We start from the raw sequence: 20,786 nt of genomic DNA, 5'->3' as shown, positions 1-20,786 counted from the left end.
GAGGGTCCCCTCAGGACTTGGGGAAGCCCAGGCCACACCAGCCCCGCTCATCCTTAGTGGGTCTCATGCTACATCAGTGCACTGTTGCAAATAATTGTCCTTGTTCGACCCTTGATTCTGAGAGTCTGAGCCTTGCTGTCCTCACTGCTGGTCAGTTCAGGGTGTCAGCACCCATCCTGTGTGCTGTCCACTCATCCAGCTGGTGTTTATGGAGCACTAAGTGTGTGACAGGCTCTGGGGACACAGTGTGGATAAGACAAACATGGAACCTGCCCTTGGGGCCCTCATGTACAGCAAACAAGGAAGAATGGTAAAGTGATCAACTAGTGTCGGGCATAGGAGCTAATAAAGCAGGGGCTGGGAATGACAATTGATGGGGTGGGAGGTGGCAGGGAGTTAATTAGGACACGTGATCAGGGAAGGACTCAGAAGAGGCGATGTCTGGACAGAGACCTGCAGGACTGAGGAGGCAGCTGGGTGAATGTCTGGGGTTAGGGGGTTCCAGGTGCGGACAGAGCAGAGACAACGGCCTTGCAGTGGGAGTGAGGCCAGTGTTCAAGGAGCAGCGAGGGAGCTGGTGCCGAGGACGCCGGGGAGCAGCGGAGGAGAGGAGGTCGGCCAGGCAGCAGGGCCTTGAGGGTGGTGAAAAGGGGTTTGAGGGCCACCCCCAGCGAGATGGGAGCCATCACTGGGTTTGCAGATGGGAGCGACTGGTCAGGTTGGAGTGGGCCGTGGAGGAGGCTGCAGTGAGCAGGGGTGGTTGAAAAGAGGGGTGGAGCGGGGTGTCTAGGCTCCCCGCTGTGCCCACAGTGCACGTGATCAGCAGCCTTGGCTCCTCCCCTGCAGGGAGCCCTGGAAGCGTGACAGTGACCTGAAAAATGACCACTCTGGGGCCTCCCATTGGCTTGCATGCAGGGGGATGCGGAGTCAGATTTGACCTCAGGAAATAAGGAACGTGATATTTCCCTCACTTCGTTATGTGAGGGGTTCATACCCATTCCCACGCCAGGATCTTGGGGGCCTCAGTCCATCTCTGGCCAGGAAGAGGTGAAGACTAGCACCTCTTGGGTGCACATGGGGAAACAGGCTAAGAGGATGACTCCCTGCAGGTCACACAGTGAGGGAGCACAGGGCAGGCGTGGGGCCCAATGCCCTGTCTTGTCACCGGTCCAGGGATCTCTGAGTCTCAGAGAAGCGGAGGCACTGCCTGCCTGTCCCAACCCTACCCAGCCTGGTGTCCAGGGATTATGGGATTAGCTGAAATCCTGGGGCTGCCAGCAGGCTTAACAGAGGCGCCACTCCGGGGGCCTCAGGGGCGGTTTGGCACTCTGTACCTCCGGCTCTGTCTGGTCACCACAGAGTGCTGACTCCTCCCCTGGCCGGCTGCCCACTCCTCTGCTCCAGTCCAGTGGGTTGGCCAAATGGTGGGCAAGCGGCCAGCCTTGTGCACTGCAGACCTGGGAAGAGGGTGGGAGAGTGAGGCCCAGGGGCAGCCTCTGCCCCCTGCAGGCTACTGCCCCAGGAAAGAGCCCCTCCTGCGCTGGAGCAGGCCCCTGACCTCTGCTGGCTGTCAGGTTCCTGACGTGGGCCTTGTGGGGGGGACTGGATTCCTCTCAGAGCCTGTCCCTTGTTCACGTGCTCCGTGAACTGTAGTGCCTAACCCAGGGCAGGGCCTGTTGGCCTCAGAGGACCGGGGCTGTGAGGTGTGGGGGTACATGTATGGGGCAGGGGAACGAGGACCTGGGGTGAATGAAGGGGAGCCTGCTAACCCAGGCAGGGGCGGTGCCACATGTAGTGGGTGTTCCTCACGAAGGATAAGGCTCCCCGGGGACTGGGCACCTACTGGCTCTGCCCCTTCTGTGTGGTCTGTATGATGGTCTCAGTGGTCCTGCGGTGGGGGTGGGCGGTCAGCCTGCTCCCCAGGGCGCAGCTGGGACAGAGCCCAGGCATCCTGGTTCCCCCTCACGGTTCCACAGTTGGCTCCCCCGAACCTACAAGACCCTGATATGTCTGTGGGAAAGGTTGGAGAGGACAGCAAGCACTTCGGGGCCTGGAAGGCCTGGGTTGGTGTTGCAGGTCTACTGGGACTCGCTGTGTGACCTTAGGAAGGCGTTTCACCACTGTGTGCCTCAACGTCCTCATCTGTGGGGCTGCCCCATTCTTGTAGTGAGGAGGAGATGAGGTGATGGGTGTGAACACACTTGTGCATTATGGAATGCTTGTGGACGATGTGAGTGTCCTTCTAGAACACTAGGGAGAGTTCGCATGAACCCTCAACACGGTGGGGTCAGGGGCGGGACAAGTGTCGCATGAGTATCAAACAGCTGGACTTCCCTCCACAGAATATGACAATGAGGGTAAAGATCCCATTTACAATCCCCCTGAAACTGATAAAATATCCAGCATTAAACTTGACAAGGTAAATGCAAAATTCATTTGAAGAAAGCAATAACACTTTAGTAAAGATACTAAAGGAGAAAACTTGAAGACATGGAAAGAAGACTCCATGTTCCTTTAAGAGAAGAGCTGACATGGCCAAGAAATTTATTCTCTATACACGAATCCATAAAACCAGTGCAAGTCCAACTGCTAAGAGATTCAGCTTGACATGTTGATTCTAAAGTTTGCCTGAAAGAGAATGTATGAGAAACAGAGAAATAAAAGGAAGGGACTCGCTATAGCACATAATCCAAAACTAGACAATCTTTAGGAGTCTGGTGTTGGTGCAGGACAAGGCAGGGGCTCAGTGAAGTGGTAAAGAGGCCAGAAGCTGTGCATTGACTCTGTTTCCAAGCTACAGAGGAAAGATGAACTCTTCAGTGACCGTATCGCATTGTGGTCTTTGTGTAGTAATTTAGCAAAAATCAAACTAGATCCCTACCTCACGCCATACAAAAATTAAAGTCCAGAGGCATTAACATTTTTCTATGTCCAAATCTTGTGGGTGCACTAAAAAGCATTATCTGTCAATCTGTCCTTATATATAATAGATATAAAATTGGTAGAAGAAAATTAGGACTATATTGCTATAATCTTGGAACTGTACAGGCCCTTCCTGCATTATATACAAGATATCAGCCAGAGAGGAAATGACTGATTTGGCTACATAAAAATTTCCAAAAAATCTGTTAAACAAGGTTAAAAGACAAATGACAGGAAGACAACATGTAGAACAGCTGGAGGAGTGAGACTGGGAGGGGTATTTGGGGAGGAAGTAGGCGTCTATGGGGTTTGCTTTTCATCTAATCTCAATATGGTGTGGATTTTTAAATTTTATTTTCTTTTAATATTCACCCAGGATATAATTATTGATTTTTAGAGAAAGAGGAAGGAGGGTTGGGTAGAGAGAGAGAGAGAGAGAAACTTTGTTTGCCTCCTGTATGCGCCCCGGCTGGGGATCAAATCCTCAACCTTTTGGTGCATCACGTTCCAAGGCAGTGTGGTATTTGTCTTTTTTTTTGTTAATCCTCACCTGAGGACATGCTTATGGATTTTTAGAGAGGGGTCAAAGGGGGTGGGGGGGAGAGAGAGAGAGAGAAAGAGACATCAATGTGGTATACAGGACGATGCTCCACCGACTGAGCCACCCGACCATGGCTCTGGTGTGGCTTTTTAATGACAAGAATGGTTCTTATAAAAGTTACAGAAATAATGCCAGGTTGAGCATGTGCGGCTCCTAGGTCTGCTGATTTCTGGGAGGGAGCAGGGAGTAGCAAGAGTATGAGGGACCCCTTGAAGCCCACCCACTCCGGAGACACCTGGAGGGCAGGCTGTGGGGCAGGGTGCTGGAGAGTTCCAGGGGCTGGTGAGGAGCCTGGCAGATGACTAGGGGGGCGGAGTCTGCACCAGAGCAGGGCCTGTCCACTGTGCCCTCCCAGGAAACAAACGCATTTCTAATTTATCTGCCCTTCTAATGCCCAGCTGGACCTGCGCCAGTCCCTCCACCTGCCTGCCCTACCCAAATTTCCTCCCTTGCAGGCTCCAGGATATGCCTGTTCCAGCTCGGCCACCTTGCTGGACTCTGGGGCGCTGCGCAGAGGCAACGTCACCTCCTCCCAGAGGCCTGGGCCTCCTGTCATCCGCCTGGGGCTGGAGGTTTTCAGTGATCACTTACCCCGCACCTGCTGTGTGCCCTGCTCTGTGCTGACAGCTCCATGGGGGGAGTTATAGTAGATTCTGGCAGTAGAATCTACTGCAGGCTCTCAAATAAATACTGGAACAGGTAGGATTCAGCTATGGTCAAGATTAGGAATGCAAAATGCATGACTAGTATAAACTTTTTCAGTTTTTACTGTGGTAAAACATAACATAAGATGTACCATCTTAATCATTTTTTAAGGGTACAGTTTAGTTGTATAAGTACATCCACAGTGTTGTGCAACTGTTGCCACCGTCCACCTCCGTAGCTCTTTTCATCTTGTACATCAGAATTTCTCTCTTTTTTAAGACTGAATAATACTTCACTGCGTGTACATTATTTGCTTGTCTATTCGTCTGTTGATTGACACCTGGTTGGTTCCACAGTTTTTCGCTATCGTGAATAATGCTATGAACATGGGTATACAAATAAACTCTCTGACACCATGCCTTCCATTCTTAAGGTGTATACCAGGGGGGATTGCTAGATCATGTGGTAATTCTATTTTTAATTTTTGAGGAACCACTATACTGTTTTCTACAGTGGTGGTACCATTTTACATTCCCACAACAGTGCACAGGGGTTCCAGTTCCTTACATTCTTTTCAACCTTTTACTATTTTGCTTTTTTGATAGTAACTGTCATAATGGGTGTGAGGTAGTATCTCATTGTAGTTTAGATTTTCGTTTCCGTAATGATCAGTGATATTGAGCATTTTTCATGTGCTCATTGACCATTTGTATAGCTCATTTTTGAAATGGGTTGTTGCTTTTTGTAATTGAGTTTTAGGAATTCTCTATATAATCTGGATGTTAATTTTTTATCCGATATATGATTCACAAACATTTTCTCCTATCCTGTGGATTGCCTTTTTACTTTGTTGATGTTGTCTGTTGGTGCACAAAAGGGAAAATAAATGTCTATACCTGGAAGAACTGAAGTCCAGGGAGGGCCTGCCTAACGGCACACAGTGAATCGTTTGTACAATGTTGAAATACTCCAAGGTGGGCAGGGGTGAGATTTCCCATTTCCCACCTCATCTGGTATAAGAGCCATAATCCTGTCCCATTGTTCCGATGAGGAGACTGAGGCCCTGAGAGAGCTGGGGCAGGGGCAGACCTCCACTTGAAGCAAAGGAGGCAGCTCATGGACAGGCGTCAGACGGCCTGGCTTTGAATCCTGGTGCTGCCGTTAGCTGGCTGTGAATGACTGCTGGAAAGTCACTTTGTTGCTGAGAGCCTTCACTGTCCCCATCTGTGAAACAGGTCCTTGTGGGGCTGTTATGAGGATGCCTGAACACACAACGCATGATCAATAATTGCTAATTGTGGTGTTGGACGTCAAATGTTAACCCACCTCGCTCTTTGGGGCCAAAGACCCACAGACTTTGGGGCATGAAGAATAAACTTTAATCTGTCTCAGGGTAGGGGATCAGTTAGGCTGCTCTCTGGGTGGGGTCACAGTGCCGTGCACTCGCACGCGGTACAGGCAGGTAAAGCGCGGGTTCCCCCAGTTGCTCGATATCTTCACTTTGACTGCCCCAAAAGTCCGGGTGGGCTGGTTCTAAAAGAGAGTCACAGACAGGGGGCAGTTCATCCCTACAACACCACTCTGCCTGTCCAGAAGGGTGTTTGGGAGTGGAAGGGACCCATTTCATAGGAGGGGAAATGGAGGCTCAGAGAGGAGAATGAACAGGTCCAAGGGCCACACAGCAAGATGATACCCAGGGCCTGAGATGGGATAGGAGGTGCTGAGGTCAGACAGACAGGCACACTGTGATTAGAGAAGTGTCCCAGCTTGGGGCCCTGGCACATAAGTGCTGTGGGACCCTGAGGGAACTCCCATCCCTCTCTGGGCTTTGATGTCCCCCTCTGTAAAACTGGAGTGGTAATATCTGCTTCCCATGGTTGCCGTGAGCCTGAAATGAGATCTTGGAGCTGGATGCTTACTGGCACCTGGAACATAGCTGTGTGAGACTGGAGGGGCTCTACTCCCCAGGGAATTACACAAGGGGCAGCTGAGGCCCAGGGAGAAAGGGAATGGCCCATTTCACACAAAATTTATGGTTGGGTCAGGATCTGGGCCGGTGTTGGCTCCCAAGCCTAGGCCTTCCACCAAGTCTCACGGCCATTCCAGCAGCTGCCCCTCCAGTCCTGCTTCTCTCTCCAGCTCCCCCCACTCCAGGCCTTGGCTTCCCCACCTACGGCTGGACCAGGTGCTGAGAATGGACTCCCAGTATGGACATGCTAAGTCTGAAGCCAGCATTCCTAGCCCAAAGGGCTCCTCCTGCTCAACACCTGCCGCCCCTGGGGGGCTCCGGGGTAGACGAGGGAAGTGGGGACTTGCCAGAGGCTGTATGGCTCTCCTCAGGGTCCCACTCTTGGCCTGGGTAGCGGCTCCCTCACTCTGAGCCTCAGTTTCCTTCTCTGGCAAGTGGGTTAGTGACAACTGTGCACCTCCCGGGGCTGTCGGGAGTGTCCTGGGTGAAGCCCGGCACACAGTGTGTGTTCGGTGCGTGCTCAGCAGGGCAGCTTTTCTCAGGTACCTGGAGCTGGAACATCTGAATGATGTTTTCAGGCTGAAACTGAAACGCCCCCAGGAACACCTCTTCCTTAGGGGGGCCTTCCATGCCCTGTGGACTCAGAACCAAAAAGAAAGTGTCAAGGTTCAGGCAGGACCTTCAGAGAATGCTGACACTTTGCAGCTGAGACTTGCACACCTCCCAGGATGGGGAGCTCCCTACCTCTTTGGGGACCATTCTGTTGCAGCAGTACAGAGTAATGGATAGAAAAGGGCACTTGACTTGGAGTCAGGAAGCTGAGGGTCTGGTCCCGTTCTGTTCTGCCATTGACTTGTAGAATTGGGGTGTTTCCCTTACACTTCTCTGGACCTCGGTCTCCTTATTAGTGAAATGGGACTCAGTGGTCTCTGAGGACTAAATTGGCTCTGAAAAGCTTGGGCTGAAAAGAGTTGTTTATCCCCTGTCCCTGGAGGCTGCGATCTGACTCTGACCCTGGACATGCCCAGCCTCGACAAAATCGCACCCAGCCCCCCTGGCCTGCATGCACTGTGCAGGTTACCACTGCCTGGAATACCGCCATTAATGAGGCTGTCCCTTAAGTAAATACTGCTCCCTGCCAGGGCGTGCTCACATAGACGACGAAGTCCTTGGGGGCCGTGTCCAGGCTGCCTGACAGTGAGATGGTCTTGGGAATATGCTGCAGGGTCAGGTTGGACAGGTAGACCCTCTGGGCCAGTCGGATGGTCACCTGGCCGCGGTCACCTGCGAAGGCCCAGCAGTTGCCAGGTGTCACGTTGGGCTGGAAGGGGCAGGTGCAATGGGGTTATGTTGGGTGGGTGGGTGAGGATGGATTCCTCACCCTGCCCTAGTTCCCCTGGACCTCCTCTGCCCTCCTGGGTGAGCCAGATCCTGCCTGACTGCAAAGCCTGGCAGGAGCGCCACCAATTCCAGGAAGCTCCCTTGATTGCTGGCAGAATCAAAAGGGTGACTCTTCCCCTCAGCCCAACGCAGTGCCGGCAGGGGCCTGCTCAGGGCCCTGAGACGTCCCTGACCCTCAGTCTTTGGGGTTGGGTGGGGGTCCCTTCCAGTGCTAAAGCAGGCTCTCTCCCTCCCCTGAGCCTGTCTCCTGCTGCTGCCCACCCCCTCAGTGGCCCCTGCTGTCTGTTCTTGCCTCCTATTCTTGCCCCAACTCCTCCCTCCTCATCAGTTACCACCTTCCTCTGCCCCCTGCCCCTGCCCCACCTCTGTCTCCTGCATCAACCCACCGACCCAGCCTCAGCCCCATGCCCTTCACTCTCACCCTCAACCTCAGCTTTCCGAGGTGACCCCCAGACCTCTGACCACACCCCTGCCACTCTCTCCTTGCCCGCCATTCTCCCTGCCTCAAGGATCACATCCGGGGGCTGTGCGTAGTTCCACAGCCGGATCCAGTTCCAGTAGGAGCGAGCCTTGTCGTGGTTGTATGTGGCTGACGTTTGCTCAAAGTCAATGGAGGCTCCTGTGGGAGGTGGAGGATGGGAGGGTCTCAGCCGAGCAGCCCCGACTTCTGCCTGGTGGCAGGACCCTTACTGACTGGGCTCTGACTCTGTGCCCAGTGCACTTCGGACGAGTCACTGGCCCTCTCTGGATCTCAGTGTTCTTCTCTGGGAAATGGGAATAATAATAGTAACAATAATAGAAGTAATGATAGATAACATCCACCTCATAGGATTGTCGCGAGGTTGAAATGAATTGATACTACAAAGCGCTGAGTCAGCGCTCACTTATGTCATTATCATGACGATGGCTATTATCACACCCATTTCCCAGAGGAGGGAACTCCGACCCTGGGCCATTAAGCTGGTGCCCTCTGACCCCACATCTCCTTGGGCCTGAGGGTGCCTGGGTCATCTGGTGGCTGCCTGGCAGAGGCAATTCTCCCTGCTGGCTCCACCTAACCTCCTCCCGGTGTGTTTCCCCGCCCCCCTCCTGCCCTGTTCTCACAGGGCCACCTTTCACATTGGTTCCCTTGGTCTGAAATGCTTTTTCCTCCTCTCCAGGTTTCAACCCAAATGCCCCCCAACTCTGCCCAGGTCCCCTCTATCCCAGCCACCTGCTTCATTTTTCTACAGTACCAGTTGTCAACTGTAATTGGGCCTGTGTTGGTTTTTAATGTGGCCAGACTTTCCAACCCCAGGCTGACCTCTAGGTTGGAGGACGGTGTGTGGGTGGAGGGGTAGTGGAGGGCCTCCCGTCCCCACGTCAGACCCCCATTAAAGAAAATTGAAAATTGTAGCAAGAATACCAGCTGGGGAGCGGAGGTTAACTCTGAGGATGAATCGCCCAGCAGCAGAGGGTGCATCAGATCAGAGCTGAACTCTACCCTCTGAAGAGTTTCCGAGAAAACTTGAGGTGAGCAGATTGCGGGAGGGGATCACCTACCTATAGACTTTAGGGCAAAGTCTGGCTTTTCAATGTAGTCTCCTTGTATCATCTTCATTATTTTCTGGGCCATTTTTTGCTGGAGAGGCAGAAAACACAAGCTGTGCACTGGTATGTTCTTACAGATCATGGTCCACAGGTGTGTTCACACAAGTTACAGGCAGTTGCAGAACACCTTCTGCCCCTAACTGCTTACCCCTGCCTTTGGAACCTGTGGCTGGTCCACGCAGGGGATCACCCTACCACTGCATTGTGAGGAAGCCCAGGCAACGCAGAGCCGCCCCTGCCTCATCCACTGGGTTTACTCAGTGTTTTCAAAGCCTTCATGACAGGGTGTCACATGTGGGAATGGAATCTCAGTGAAGTTAAGGGCAGGGGCCTGGAATCAGAAAGACCTTTACTGTTGTGGGGCCTTGGGCTAGTTACTGCCCATCTGAGTCTTGATTTTCTCGTCTCTAAGATGAGATGACAATCATTGTTGTGAGGATTAGACTCAAGGCTTATGAAGTTGCTACTATGTGCCAGGACACCTCAGTATCATTTACTCTTTGTTCCTCACAGCAACTCTAGGAAATAGATACTACTATCATCCCCATTTTAAAGAAGAGAATCCTGAAGAACAAAAGGATAACTTGTCCAAGGTCATGCAGCTGATAAGCGGCAGGGCCAGGCAGTTTGGTTCCAGAGTTCAGGCTCTTAACCACTATGTTCCACTGCCAGATAAAGACTGTAGAGCGCTTAGCAGTAGGTGCTCAATAAATGCCAGCTGAAATTTTGATGAGACTCTTCACAGCTTTGCCGGGTTGTATTTTCCAAAAATGGCTGCAACAAGATCTCCCATTCCACCCTCGTCTTTCAATGTGACTTTGACATTCTTCCCAGTAAGGGATGAGACTTAAGTCCCCTCTTCACCAGTCTGAGTGGGCCTGTGATCACAGCAGGGGTGATGCTCTGTGACTTCTGAGCCAAGTCTATGAGGTGGTACAGCGCTGCTTTGTTCCCTGGGGACACTTACTCTTGGAAGTCAGCTGCCATGTTGTGAGGATGCCCAGACCACATGCAGCAGCCACGTTTGGGTGCTGTAGTCAACAGCCCTGAGTTCCCAGTTGACAGCCAGCATCAACCTCCAGACATGTGAGTGAAGACATCCTCAGGTGACTTCTGGCCCAGCTGCCGTATCACCCCCAGCCTTCAAGTCTTCCCAGGGGAGGCCCCAGACATCATGGAGCAATGACAAACCATCCCTACTGTGTCCTACCTGAACTCCTGACCCACAGATTCTCTAACCATAATAAAATGGCTGTTTTGCAGCACCGGGGGTTGGGGTGGTTTGTTATGTGGCAGCAGTAGCTATAGTAATAGCTAGGGTGTTACAGGGCAGTGATTATGACTATTTTGTTGGTGTGAAAACTGAGGTGCAAAGAAGTTAGTTCCCATCCTAATACTATATATATAATTCAGTAAGTCTGGGCGGGGCCAATTAATTTGAATTTGTAACATTTTTCTAGGTAATGCCAATGCTGCTAGTGTGGGGCCACACTTTGAGAACTACTTCTCTAGAAGGAGTGGTGAATTAATACTGAGTGGCTACAGCTGCACTTCATCTGGGGGCACTAAACCAATTTTGGGCTTAATTTGAAGCTGAGAATCCAAGCTTGCCACTGGCAGGGCAGTCTGCAACTGGGGTCAGAAACTGCATTTGTGCAGGGCCAGGAAAGAGAATAGGAAATTGCAGAGGCCTCAAACATAGGGTTGGTCTTTCCCATCAGGACAATTACCAAATTTTAGAAGCTGCATGGGTGGGAGGCTAAAGGGTCAAACTGAAAACCTCTGACTAAATCTTATAAAAATTGCATTCCAGGTCTGAACCAGCTCAATGCACATCTACACAGATGTGATCAATGCACTTCATCATCCTTACAAAGAAAAGGGGGAACGGCCACTGGTAGAAGTTATAATTATCTGGCACATGTACAGTTCTTTTGTATACAATGTCCAGAAAACACTAAAAAATTACCAGACATGAAGAGGCAAGACCATATAATTGATACCTTAAAGAAAAAGCAGACAATAAAAGGAGACCGTATATGATTCAGATATTGGATTTAGCAGACAATTTTAATATAACTATGACCAGTATATTAAATAAAATAAAGGAAAAGATGGGAAACACAGATGAAATGTTGGAAAGTTTCACCATAGAATTAAAATATGAAAAAGAATCAAATGTATATTCTAGAACTAAACAATACAATATATGAAATTAAGAACTTAATGGAAAGATTTAACAGTAAACTGGACAGAACATAATAAAGGATTGTTAGTTAACCTAAAGAAATAGAAATAGAAAAATAGAAAAAACTTAAACACACAGAAAAAAGAATGAAAAACAAACTAACCAACCAACCAACCAATTAATAGTACAACAGTTATGTTGAACACGTTCTAAAGGTCTAGTGTAAATATAATTGGAGTCCCAGGAGAGGAGACAGGTAAGAAGAAAGAAGAAATATTTTAAGAGATAATAGCTAAGAATTTTCCAAAACTATTGAAAAACATCAATCCATAGATCTGATAAATTTGGACCCCACAAATGAGTTAAATATAGAATACTGAGGATAAAGAGAATATCTTACACACTCCCATAGATGAAAAAACAGACCATACTCAAAGGACATAACAAAAGTGCCATTATGCTTCTCAACAACAATAGTATAAACCAGAACACAATAGTGGACATTTTCAAAATTCTCAGAGGAAACAATTTTATACCCAACTGAACTATCAGTCCCATCAATCAAGTGTAAGGGTGTAATAAAGTAATTTTCAAACGTGCAAGTTCTAAAAAAATAAATGTACCTCTTATTTCACTTGTTTTTCTGGGAAGTTATTGGGGAATATGTTCCACCAAAACTTGGGATATAGGAAACAGGGCATTGAACAGGTAAATTAGGTGTTTGGGGCAGAAGGGCCAGCATCTCACCTCATCTGACATGGCTTCCATTTCCTGGAGCTTGGCAATGAGCTGGGTTATGTTACCGCGGAGGTCCTGGATTTCCCCAGTGTGATGTCGCACCTTCTCCTGGTACATCCTTACAAGGAAGGAGTTAGATCCTGGAATGACTGATTTGTGATGCTATTGTCCCTCTCAGCTCTACCTTTGCCAGTCAGCCCATTAAAAACTAGCTTTACATTTTTCTATTCTCTTGGGCCCATCCATGGACATATCCGTGTTCTTATGTCTAAAATAGTACTCATACTTTTCCTCTGCTTGGAATATTCTTTAACCCAGCCCCTTCCTTCCAAATATTCTTGAGTATTCTGTCTGCAATGAAGGATACTGCTGCCAGGTGATATCTTGATTAAAATTCTTCTCAGCCACCTTTTGCTGAGCACTAACTATGAACTAGGAATTATTCAAGACAGGTTATATCTTCTATAACATCTGTAATTACCCAGAGCAAATGGATGTCATGCCTTGTTTCATAAATTATGAGTCAAAGGACCAGAGAGGTAGTGTCTTGCATAAGATTAGCTAGGTAGGGAGTAAAGGAGCAGGGATTTAAACTCAGGTTTGTCTGATTTCAGAGCCCACATCGTTAGTCGATACATCCCAGAACCTGGCTATAGGTGTTCATTTTGGCAGCACATATATGAGAACCTAGCTATAGCTCTGGTTTTTAGGTTATAATAGAACTATTTAGCAGATTCTTCTTACCTCAAGCTCTGCAGTGGACTATTTATACTGTCATCCTGGTGGGGTGTTGAGGAAGCAAGAGATGTCCTTCAGATGGTTTCATCTGGGTCCAATAAATCTTCATCCACCCATTTTCCCACAACCATAAATCCATCCATTCTTCTACTTTCTTATTTACTCTTTTACCCATCTTCCCACCTACCATCTATCCAAAATCCAATTTACCTTCCTTTTTATCTATCCATCTATCCACATTCACATTCACCTACCACTGCATCCACCCACCATCCCATCCATCTATCTTCTTCCATCCTCTCCATTTATCCAACCTTCCTCATTCATCTATACTCCCATCCATCTACCTTACTTTATCCATTAACCCTCTCATCAATCTGTTTATCCCATCCATCCATCCATTCATCCATTCATCATCCCAACTATCTACTCTCCCATTTATACATCCATCCATCCATTTACCTACCCACATATTCCATCTGCCCTTCTATCTATTCATTTTCTCATCCATGTACTTTTTCCATTCATCCATCTATCCCCCAAATACTTCCCCCAACACCTACACTCATTACTTTCATCCTCCCATCTATTCTCTTTCCAGTCACACTCCCATGTGGCCATCCTGTCATCCTACATTGATGGTGTCATTCCTGTGCTTGTCCCTGAGGTAGACATTGCTGGAATGAATAAGACCTGGCCTTGCCTTTGATGGCTGCCAGTACAGTTGGGAAAATAGTCATGATTACAGAAGATTACATTCATGATTACAGAAAATTATGGGAGGAGAGAAGGTAATGTGACCACTTCTGCCTGGGTGTTTCTGGAGGAGGTGACATATTAGCTGGATCTTGAAGGAGATGGAGGAGTTCATAAAGGGGAAGAAAAAAGGGAGGGACAGGTCTATCAGGTCCCCTTCCTCTCTAGGCCTTCTGAGACTCTTTGCTGTCTTCAGGGAACTTTGGTCACTGATTTCCTTCTCGTTCCACCCCAGGAACCACAAAGAAAATGGTCTTATCTTATTTGAGCAGAACAAACTGTTTTGAGTAGAGAGAGAAATATGTTCCCTGTCCTCACCATCTCACTTTATGTGGGGGCCTTGATAAAGAAGAAATGGCTTATCTCTTGGAGTGAGTGAGAGGAGAGGCATCCTGGAGGAAAGAATGTTATATCTTGTCTTTGAAAGTCACATTTTGGTGGGAGAGATGTGTTCCAGGTGAGTGGCATAGGAAAGGCAGAGATTTGGAGCTGGGATGAGTCAGAAACTGATTAGGGTCCAGGTGTGGTAACAGTGAGAGGAGCTTACAGAGGTGACATTGGGGCAAGAACAGTCAGCAGTGGACCTGAAGAGAGCACACACTTACCTGCCAGACTTGCACTTTGGATGGTAAGTGCATAGAAAACATCCAGAATCCTGTGGGGTCAGAGTAATGAGGATGAGGCATTTAAGATGAAATGTTAAGAGCTTATGGTCTAGAGTTAAGGCATCTGGGTTCAAATCCCAACTTTGACCCTTACTACCATTCTGCAATTTTGGGAGAAGTTAATCTCTGTATACCTCCGTTTCTTCGTCTGTAAGATGGGATAATAACAATAACATTTCATGACCAAATGATATCACATATGCCAAGTGTCTCACATAAATCAAATAATCCATGTCTTTTCTCCCTCCCCTGTCCCAATCTTACTGGGGACAATTGGTGAAGAGAAGAAGAGAGGGTGGTCTCCCAAGTATTTTATATCCGTGTTGCCTGAAATCCTACTGCTCAAGCCATTAATAAAAGCCTTCAAAGCCTATTAGTTCAAATTAAAACACTGAACAAACTAGAAATAGAAAGGAACTTCTTCAATATGATAAAGGTCATTTATAAAAACCCACAACTAACATTATACTCAAGGATGAAAGATTGGATGCTTTCTCCCAAAGATCAAGAACAGGTCAAGGATGTCTGCTCTTGCTATTTCAATGTAAAATTATCCTGGAGGTTCCAGCCAGGTCAATTAGTCAAGAAAAAGAAATAAAAGGCAGATGACATGATCTTGCATGTAGAATCCTAAAATATTCAAGACTGTGTGTGTTGCCTAGCATCAGAAGTAATAAATGAGTTCAGCAAGGTTGCAGAATACAAGATAAGTATACAAAAATCAATTGTATTTCTAAACACTAGCAATGAACAATCTGAAGATAAAATTAAAACAATTTCATTTATAATACATCTCATAGAATAAAGTACTTAGGATACGTTTAATAAAAGAAGTACAAGTTTACACTCTGAAAACTATAAAACGTTGCTGAAATAAATTAAAGAAGACATAGAGATATCCATCAATAATGGAAAGACAGCCATGTTCACGGACTGAAAGACTTAATGTTGTTAATACTTTAAAAACACTTAACAGTACTTCCTATTGATTCATCTATGGGTCAGTGCAATCTCTATCAAACTCCCAATGATATATTATTTTTTACAGAAATGAAAAAGTTGATTCTAAAACTCATATTAAAATATAAGGGACCCACAATAGCTAAAACAATCCTGAAAAGAACAAAGTTGGGGGACTCATACTTCTAGATTTCAAAACTTACTGCAAAGCTATAGCAATCAATCCAGGGTAGTACTGGCAAACAGACAGACATATAGGTCAATGAAATAGAACTGAGAATCCAGAAATAAACTCTCACATTTATGATCAAATGATTTTCAATAAGTGTGCCAAGAGGATTCAATGGGGGAAAAGCACATACTTTTCAATAAATGGTGTGGAAACAACTGGGTATCTATATTCAAAAGAATGAAGTTGGACCTTACCTCACACCATATGCAAAAATTAACTCAAAAATGGATACTGGACCTAAATATAAGGGTTAAACTATAAAAATCTTATAAGAACACATGAAAGTAAATCTTCATGGCTATGACACCAAAAACACAAATAACAAAAGAAAACACATAAACTGACTTTATGAAAATTTAAAAAATTTTGCTGCAAACACTATCAAGAAAGTGAAAAGACAACCAATAGAATGAGAGAAAATATTTGCAAATCATATATCTGATAAGGGGTTTGTATCCAGACTATGTAAGAGACTCTTACAACTTAACAATACAAAGACAAATAACCCAACTTAAAAATAGGCAAAGCCCTGACTGGCGTGGCTTAGTTGGTTGAGTGTTGTCCTGAAAAGTGAAAAGTCACTGGTTCAGTTCCCGGTCAGTGAACATGCCTGGGTTGTGGGCTGGTCCCCATGTGGGGTATGTACAAGAGGCAATAAATTGATGTTTCCCTCACACATTGATGTTTCTCTCCATATCTTTCTCCCTCCCTTCCTCTCTCTTTAAGAATAAATAAATAAATAAAATCTTTAAAAAAAAAATAAAAATAGGCAAAGACATGAAAAGAAATTTCTCCAAAGAGGATATACCAATGACCAATAAGCACATGAAAAGATGCTCACCATGACTAATCATTAGAGAAATAAAATAAAAACCTCAATGATACCACTTTATATCCGCTAGGGTGGCTAAAATAAGAAAGACAATAACAAGCGTGGCTGAGGATGTGGAGAAATTGAAACCCACATATGTTGCTGCAAGAAACATAAATGGTGCAGCCATTTTAGAAAACAGCTTGGCAATTCCTCAGATAGTTAAACGTAGGATTATCATATGACCCAGTAATTCTATGCCTAGATATATACCCAAGAGAACTGAAAACACATGTTTGCACAAAAATTTTACAGGGACATTCATAACAGCATTATTAATAACAACCAAAAAAAGCCGAAACTGTACTATCTATCAACAGATGAATGGGCAAACAAAGTGTGCATTTTTTTATTCAGCTATAAAATGGAGTGAAATGCTAATATATGCTACAACATGGGTGAACTTTGAAAACTTGTAAGTGAAAGAAGCCACATATTGGATGATTCCATTTATAGGAAATGCCCAGAATAGGCAAATCCATAAAGATAGAAGATGGATTAGTGGTGCTAGGTCTGGAGGCAGGGAGGCTGGGGGGCGACTGGGAGTTGCTTTTTTGGGGTAGTGAAAGTACTAGAATTTGACGTGATAAATGCACAACTTTGTGAATATACCCAAAACAATTGAATTACACACTTTAAAATGGTGATCTTTATGGCATCATGTGAATTGTATCTCGAAGATACTATTTTTTTAAAAAATCTTATTTGCTGGGTTGTTTTCTGGGAGTTTCGAGGAGCCACCCTGTCCCCTTACCCTTGAGGGGAGGGAGGATACTTTGAGGAGGCAGAGCTGTGATGGGGGAGGCAGTGGTGGCGGCTGGAAGGAAGCCACAGAAACCCAGAGAGGGGGGTAATAATTACCGTCACATGGTTTGGGGAGAGCTTTACAGTTTTCCAAGCTTAAAAAAAATTTTACTGGTCATCAATTCATTTAACCCTCACAGCAACACTCATTAGACAGATGGGGAAACTGAGGCTCACAGGGGGGCAGTGTCTCACCCAGTGTCACCTAGGCAGTGCCAGAGCCCTCACTCTTTCCCTCCCCAGATAGGTGAGAGCCAGGGATACCTCCACCCGGTATGGGGCAGGGCCCTGGGAAACACACCAAAAGCACAGAGGACCAGGACGCCTGTCTTTTCCATGAGCTTCTGGAAGAGCAGCTTGCATCTGGGAGACAGGGAAGCAGCGATCAAGGTGAGGCAGGGCTTTGCACAGGCTCTTTCCCACCCTGAGGGGAGGGTCCTTCTCTGGACAGCAACACCCTTTCCAAGATGTTGGCCATGTTCCATGGCTCCATAACGTCACAGAAGAGAGAAAGCTCTTACCCTAGCATTTGGGGCCATCAGAGATCAACTCATGGTGGCCATCGTGTCCTCATCACTCCCCCTACGTAATATTTGTTCCCTCCTGCCTTCTCTCCTGGTGAACGCATCCTTCAGAATTCAGCTCAAATGTCCCCTCTTCTTATAACTTCCAGACTCACACTCCCCACATTCATGCTGTTTTTGGTGTCTGCTCCCCACCCACCCACCTGGGAGCTCGTGAGTGCTGGGGACCAAGGCTGCACCCGGAGTAAGCATTACGGAAATATTTAGCATGAAAACAAGTGAGTGAATGAGATGGAAAGCTCTGCAGGAATCCAGAGGAGTCTGCAGGGGCAGGAAGGGTAAAGGGAAAAGACAGGCTCGACATTCCAGGCCTGCAGCAGAGCTGGGATCGCCACTCATGGCTTTCGACCTCCAGGCTGGGGTGGGGGCTGGGGGAGATTCTGGACAAGCTCCCTGGTGCTTGTACCCACTGCAGTTCACAGATTTGGGGGGCAGTGACCAGGACCACCATAAACAACAGCAAAGGTGTGGAAGTAGGAATAAAAAGAGTGGGTCCAGGGAGTGAGAAGCTTAGCCTTGCTGACCCAATGGGCCCGCAGCTGGAAGCAGAATGAGGGAAGCTCTGGAAGAAAGGGTGGGGCAGGATTCAGAGGGCTGCAGGCCGAGGTGATGGAGCAATGGGGAGGCACAGTAGGTTCTGGGGCGAGGGAATCTGATAAAAACCAGGTGTAGGGTAGCTTATCTGGTCTGGAGATCAAGGGGAGGTTCAAAGCAGGGAGGGGGCTGCCATAGTCATCAGCTGCATGGTTCTAGCCCCCGTTACCTTTCCCGCACCTGCCCTGCTCACCTGCAGGTATTGAATAAAATGTGGTGGACCTGAGTCCTCAGGAAGGAGGCCAGGCAGGTGATCCAGGCTGCAGAGGAGACAGAAGACCAGGGAGTAGTTGCACCCTTGTTCTTATTCTGCAATGACTTGCTGACTCTCCTGGGGCTGAGGTCACCCTGGAGCTGGGAGACGCCCTCAACATGCAAGTTGAGCCCAGGGCAGCCCCGCTCTGCTTATGGGTAAGAGCCAGTGTGGAGTGAGTGTAGCTCTATAGGTGAGTACTGCTTAATAGTGACACAGGAGCACAAAAAGAGCCTGGGTTGTGTGAATGCCCATTCCTAGACACTGGGAGCTTCTCAAGGACATGGTCCTTGTCTGGTTCTTCCTGGGTACCCAGCACTGCCCAGCGTGGAGCCTGGCAAAAAGCAGGAAATCAGGATGGATGAGTCAGTGGGAGGATACACAGATGGATGGAACGAACGGAAGATGGATGAATAGAAAGATGGCTGAGAGGATGCGAGAATGAGAGGAAAGGTGGATGGATGGGTCAATGACTGGATGGATGGAATATTAACAAATAAAGGTATGGGTGAATTAATGAATGACTCAGTCAATGGTTGAATGGAGGGAAATAATGGGATGCATGGGTATTACAACACATGGATACGTGGACAGATGGTTGGATACACGACATTGTGGGTGAATAAGTAGAAGGGTGGGCGGGTGAACCCAGAAGTAGACGACTGACCTTTAGGTGGTCTGAAGTGAGGGTGAGTTGCATCAGACCATTCCCATGACCTCCCCAGTGTCCTCCTGACCCGGTGGCCAGGCTGGTGTCAGAGTAGGGGAGGGCTGGCAGTTAGTTCCTCTTCCAAACAGCACATCTCCCTCCACTCCCTCTCTCCAGCCACTAAAGAGATCCTGGCTGGAATGGCACCCCTGACACCTCTGACGGGAAGAACTCGAGAGCTCAACCTGCGGCTCCCTCCTTCGCCTGCAACCCAGTGCAGGCCTTACCTGCCCAGGCCAGCCTGGCCTGAGGCGGTTGTATATACGTACATATACATCCCAGTATGAACTGAGCCAGGACTGGGGTTGAGGTGTTGAGAATCGGCAACAGCAAGGAATTATCTGCAGAGAACACGGGTGGTTATGTCATTGTTGACCTTTGGGACCTGGTGCCTGCCACTAGCTGGGAAGATCCTAGAGCTTGGTGCCAGTGTCCTTGCTGCATGCCCTGCCTCTGACCAGGTGACCCTGGGCTGCCCTTCTGACATCTCTGAGCTTCAGTCCCTTGCTGTCCACAAAGACCCCAGGGCTTGCCTCTCCCCTCTCCCCGCCGCCACTGCTTACTCATGTTTGGCAAGGACTCCTCTGTCATCCTGTTGGGGTTCCGGCCTCTTTGGACGACCCTGGGGCTGCCAAGAGTCACAGAAACATTTTACAATTCACAAGGAACATGGTGCATTTCCATGTTCCAGACTGAAAAACTGAGTTGCAGAGAAGTTTACCCAAGACCACCAGCCTCTGAATCAGGGACAGACCAGGAGTACTGACCCCAAACCAGGTGCATCACTGCACTCTGCCAGCACTCTCCCCAGTGCCCGGCACGCAGTAGGAGCTCAAGAAACGCAGGCTGAAAGGATGACCGCTCCACCACTTCCTGGCCGGGGGACTTTAGAAAAACCACTGTCAAACCTTTCTGACCTCAGTTGCTGCATCTGTGAAGTGCAGGGGGTAATGCCTGCTCACCTCCAAGGAGGAGGAGGCAGAGGGGCAGCATTTTGTAAACTGTGAAGGGCTAGGCAGAGGGAAGGGCTGCTGTCCTCACCTCCTGGGCCTGGGAGTCCTGCAGGGGTGGGCCACATCTTCAGGTGGGTCACACGGGTCCCTGGGGCTCCTTGGGAACCGTGGCATTGATTTCCTTCTCTAGGACAGGGATTGGTGGTGGGGGTCTCCAGGAGTTGGCGAGGAGGTTGTAGCTTCTACCAGAGCCTCCTAGGCTTCCCTGAAAAGTGTCATGTGGAATCTTCCCAGGCCAAGTGGAGCCATTGGCACTGTGACCTCACAGAGCAGGTGTGGGGGGTGGGGTCTGACCTGTCACCAGCTTGGCCCTGGAACTTTCTCTTGGAAGAACCCATTCTGACCAACTTTGCACTTTTAAGATGGAGAAATGGAGGCCTCAAGACAGGAAGGGTCATGTCAGGGCCTTAGGGGTGGGAGAACGACGAGACCTAAAGCTGCAATATCCAGGCTATGCTTCTCTTGCTCCAGAGCCCTTCCTGCCCCAAGTGTCCCAGACTTGCCCTCTTCTTAGGTTGTATGTGAACATTTTATAATGCTGAGCTTCTCACTG

The 20,786-nt window shown here is 48.0% G+C and overlaps 1 protein-coding gene across 1 annotated transcript; it reads right to left on the bottom strand.

Moving 5' to 3' along the window:
• Positions 1–1,283: 1,283 nt before the first annotated feature.
• SUN5 (Sad1 and UNC84 domain containing 5) lies at positions 1,284–20,347 on the bottom strand. Its single transcript, XM_054574153.1, is given in 14 exon segments — positions 1,284–1,457; positions 5,495–5,701; positions 6,684–6,770; positions 7,291–7,458; positions 8,042–8,157; positions 9,081–9,159; positions 12,064–12,172; positions 12,799–12,833; positions 14,154–14,203; positions 17,382–17,443; positions 18,452–18,518; positions 19,490–19,561; positions 19,784–19,842; positions 20,262–20,347. Coding segments are annotated over 14 exon segments (1,371 nt in total).
• Between the last annotated feature and the right edge of the window lie 439 nt (positions 20,348–20,786).

The sequence above is a fragment of the Pteronotus mesoamericanus genome, unplaced genomic scaffold (genome assembly GCF_021234165.1).
Source record: "Pteronotus mesoamericanus isolate MK-2021 breed Mesoamerican mustached bat unplaced genomic scaffold, CSHL_Meso_final contig_25, whole genome shotgun sequence".
Lineage (NCBI taxonomy): Eukaryota > Metazoa > Chordata > Mammalia > Chiroptera > Mormoopidae > Pteronotus > Pteronotus mesoamericanus.
The sequence above is the reverse complement of the archived record's forward strand: the minus strand, read 5'-3'. Positions and strand labels throughout refer to the sequence as shown.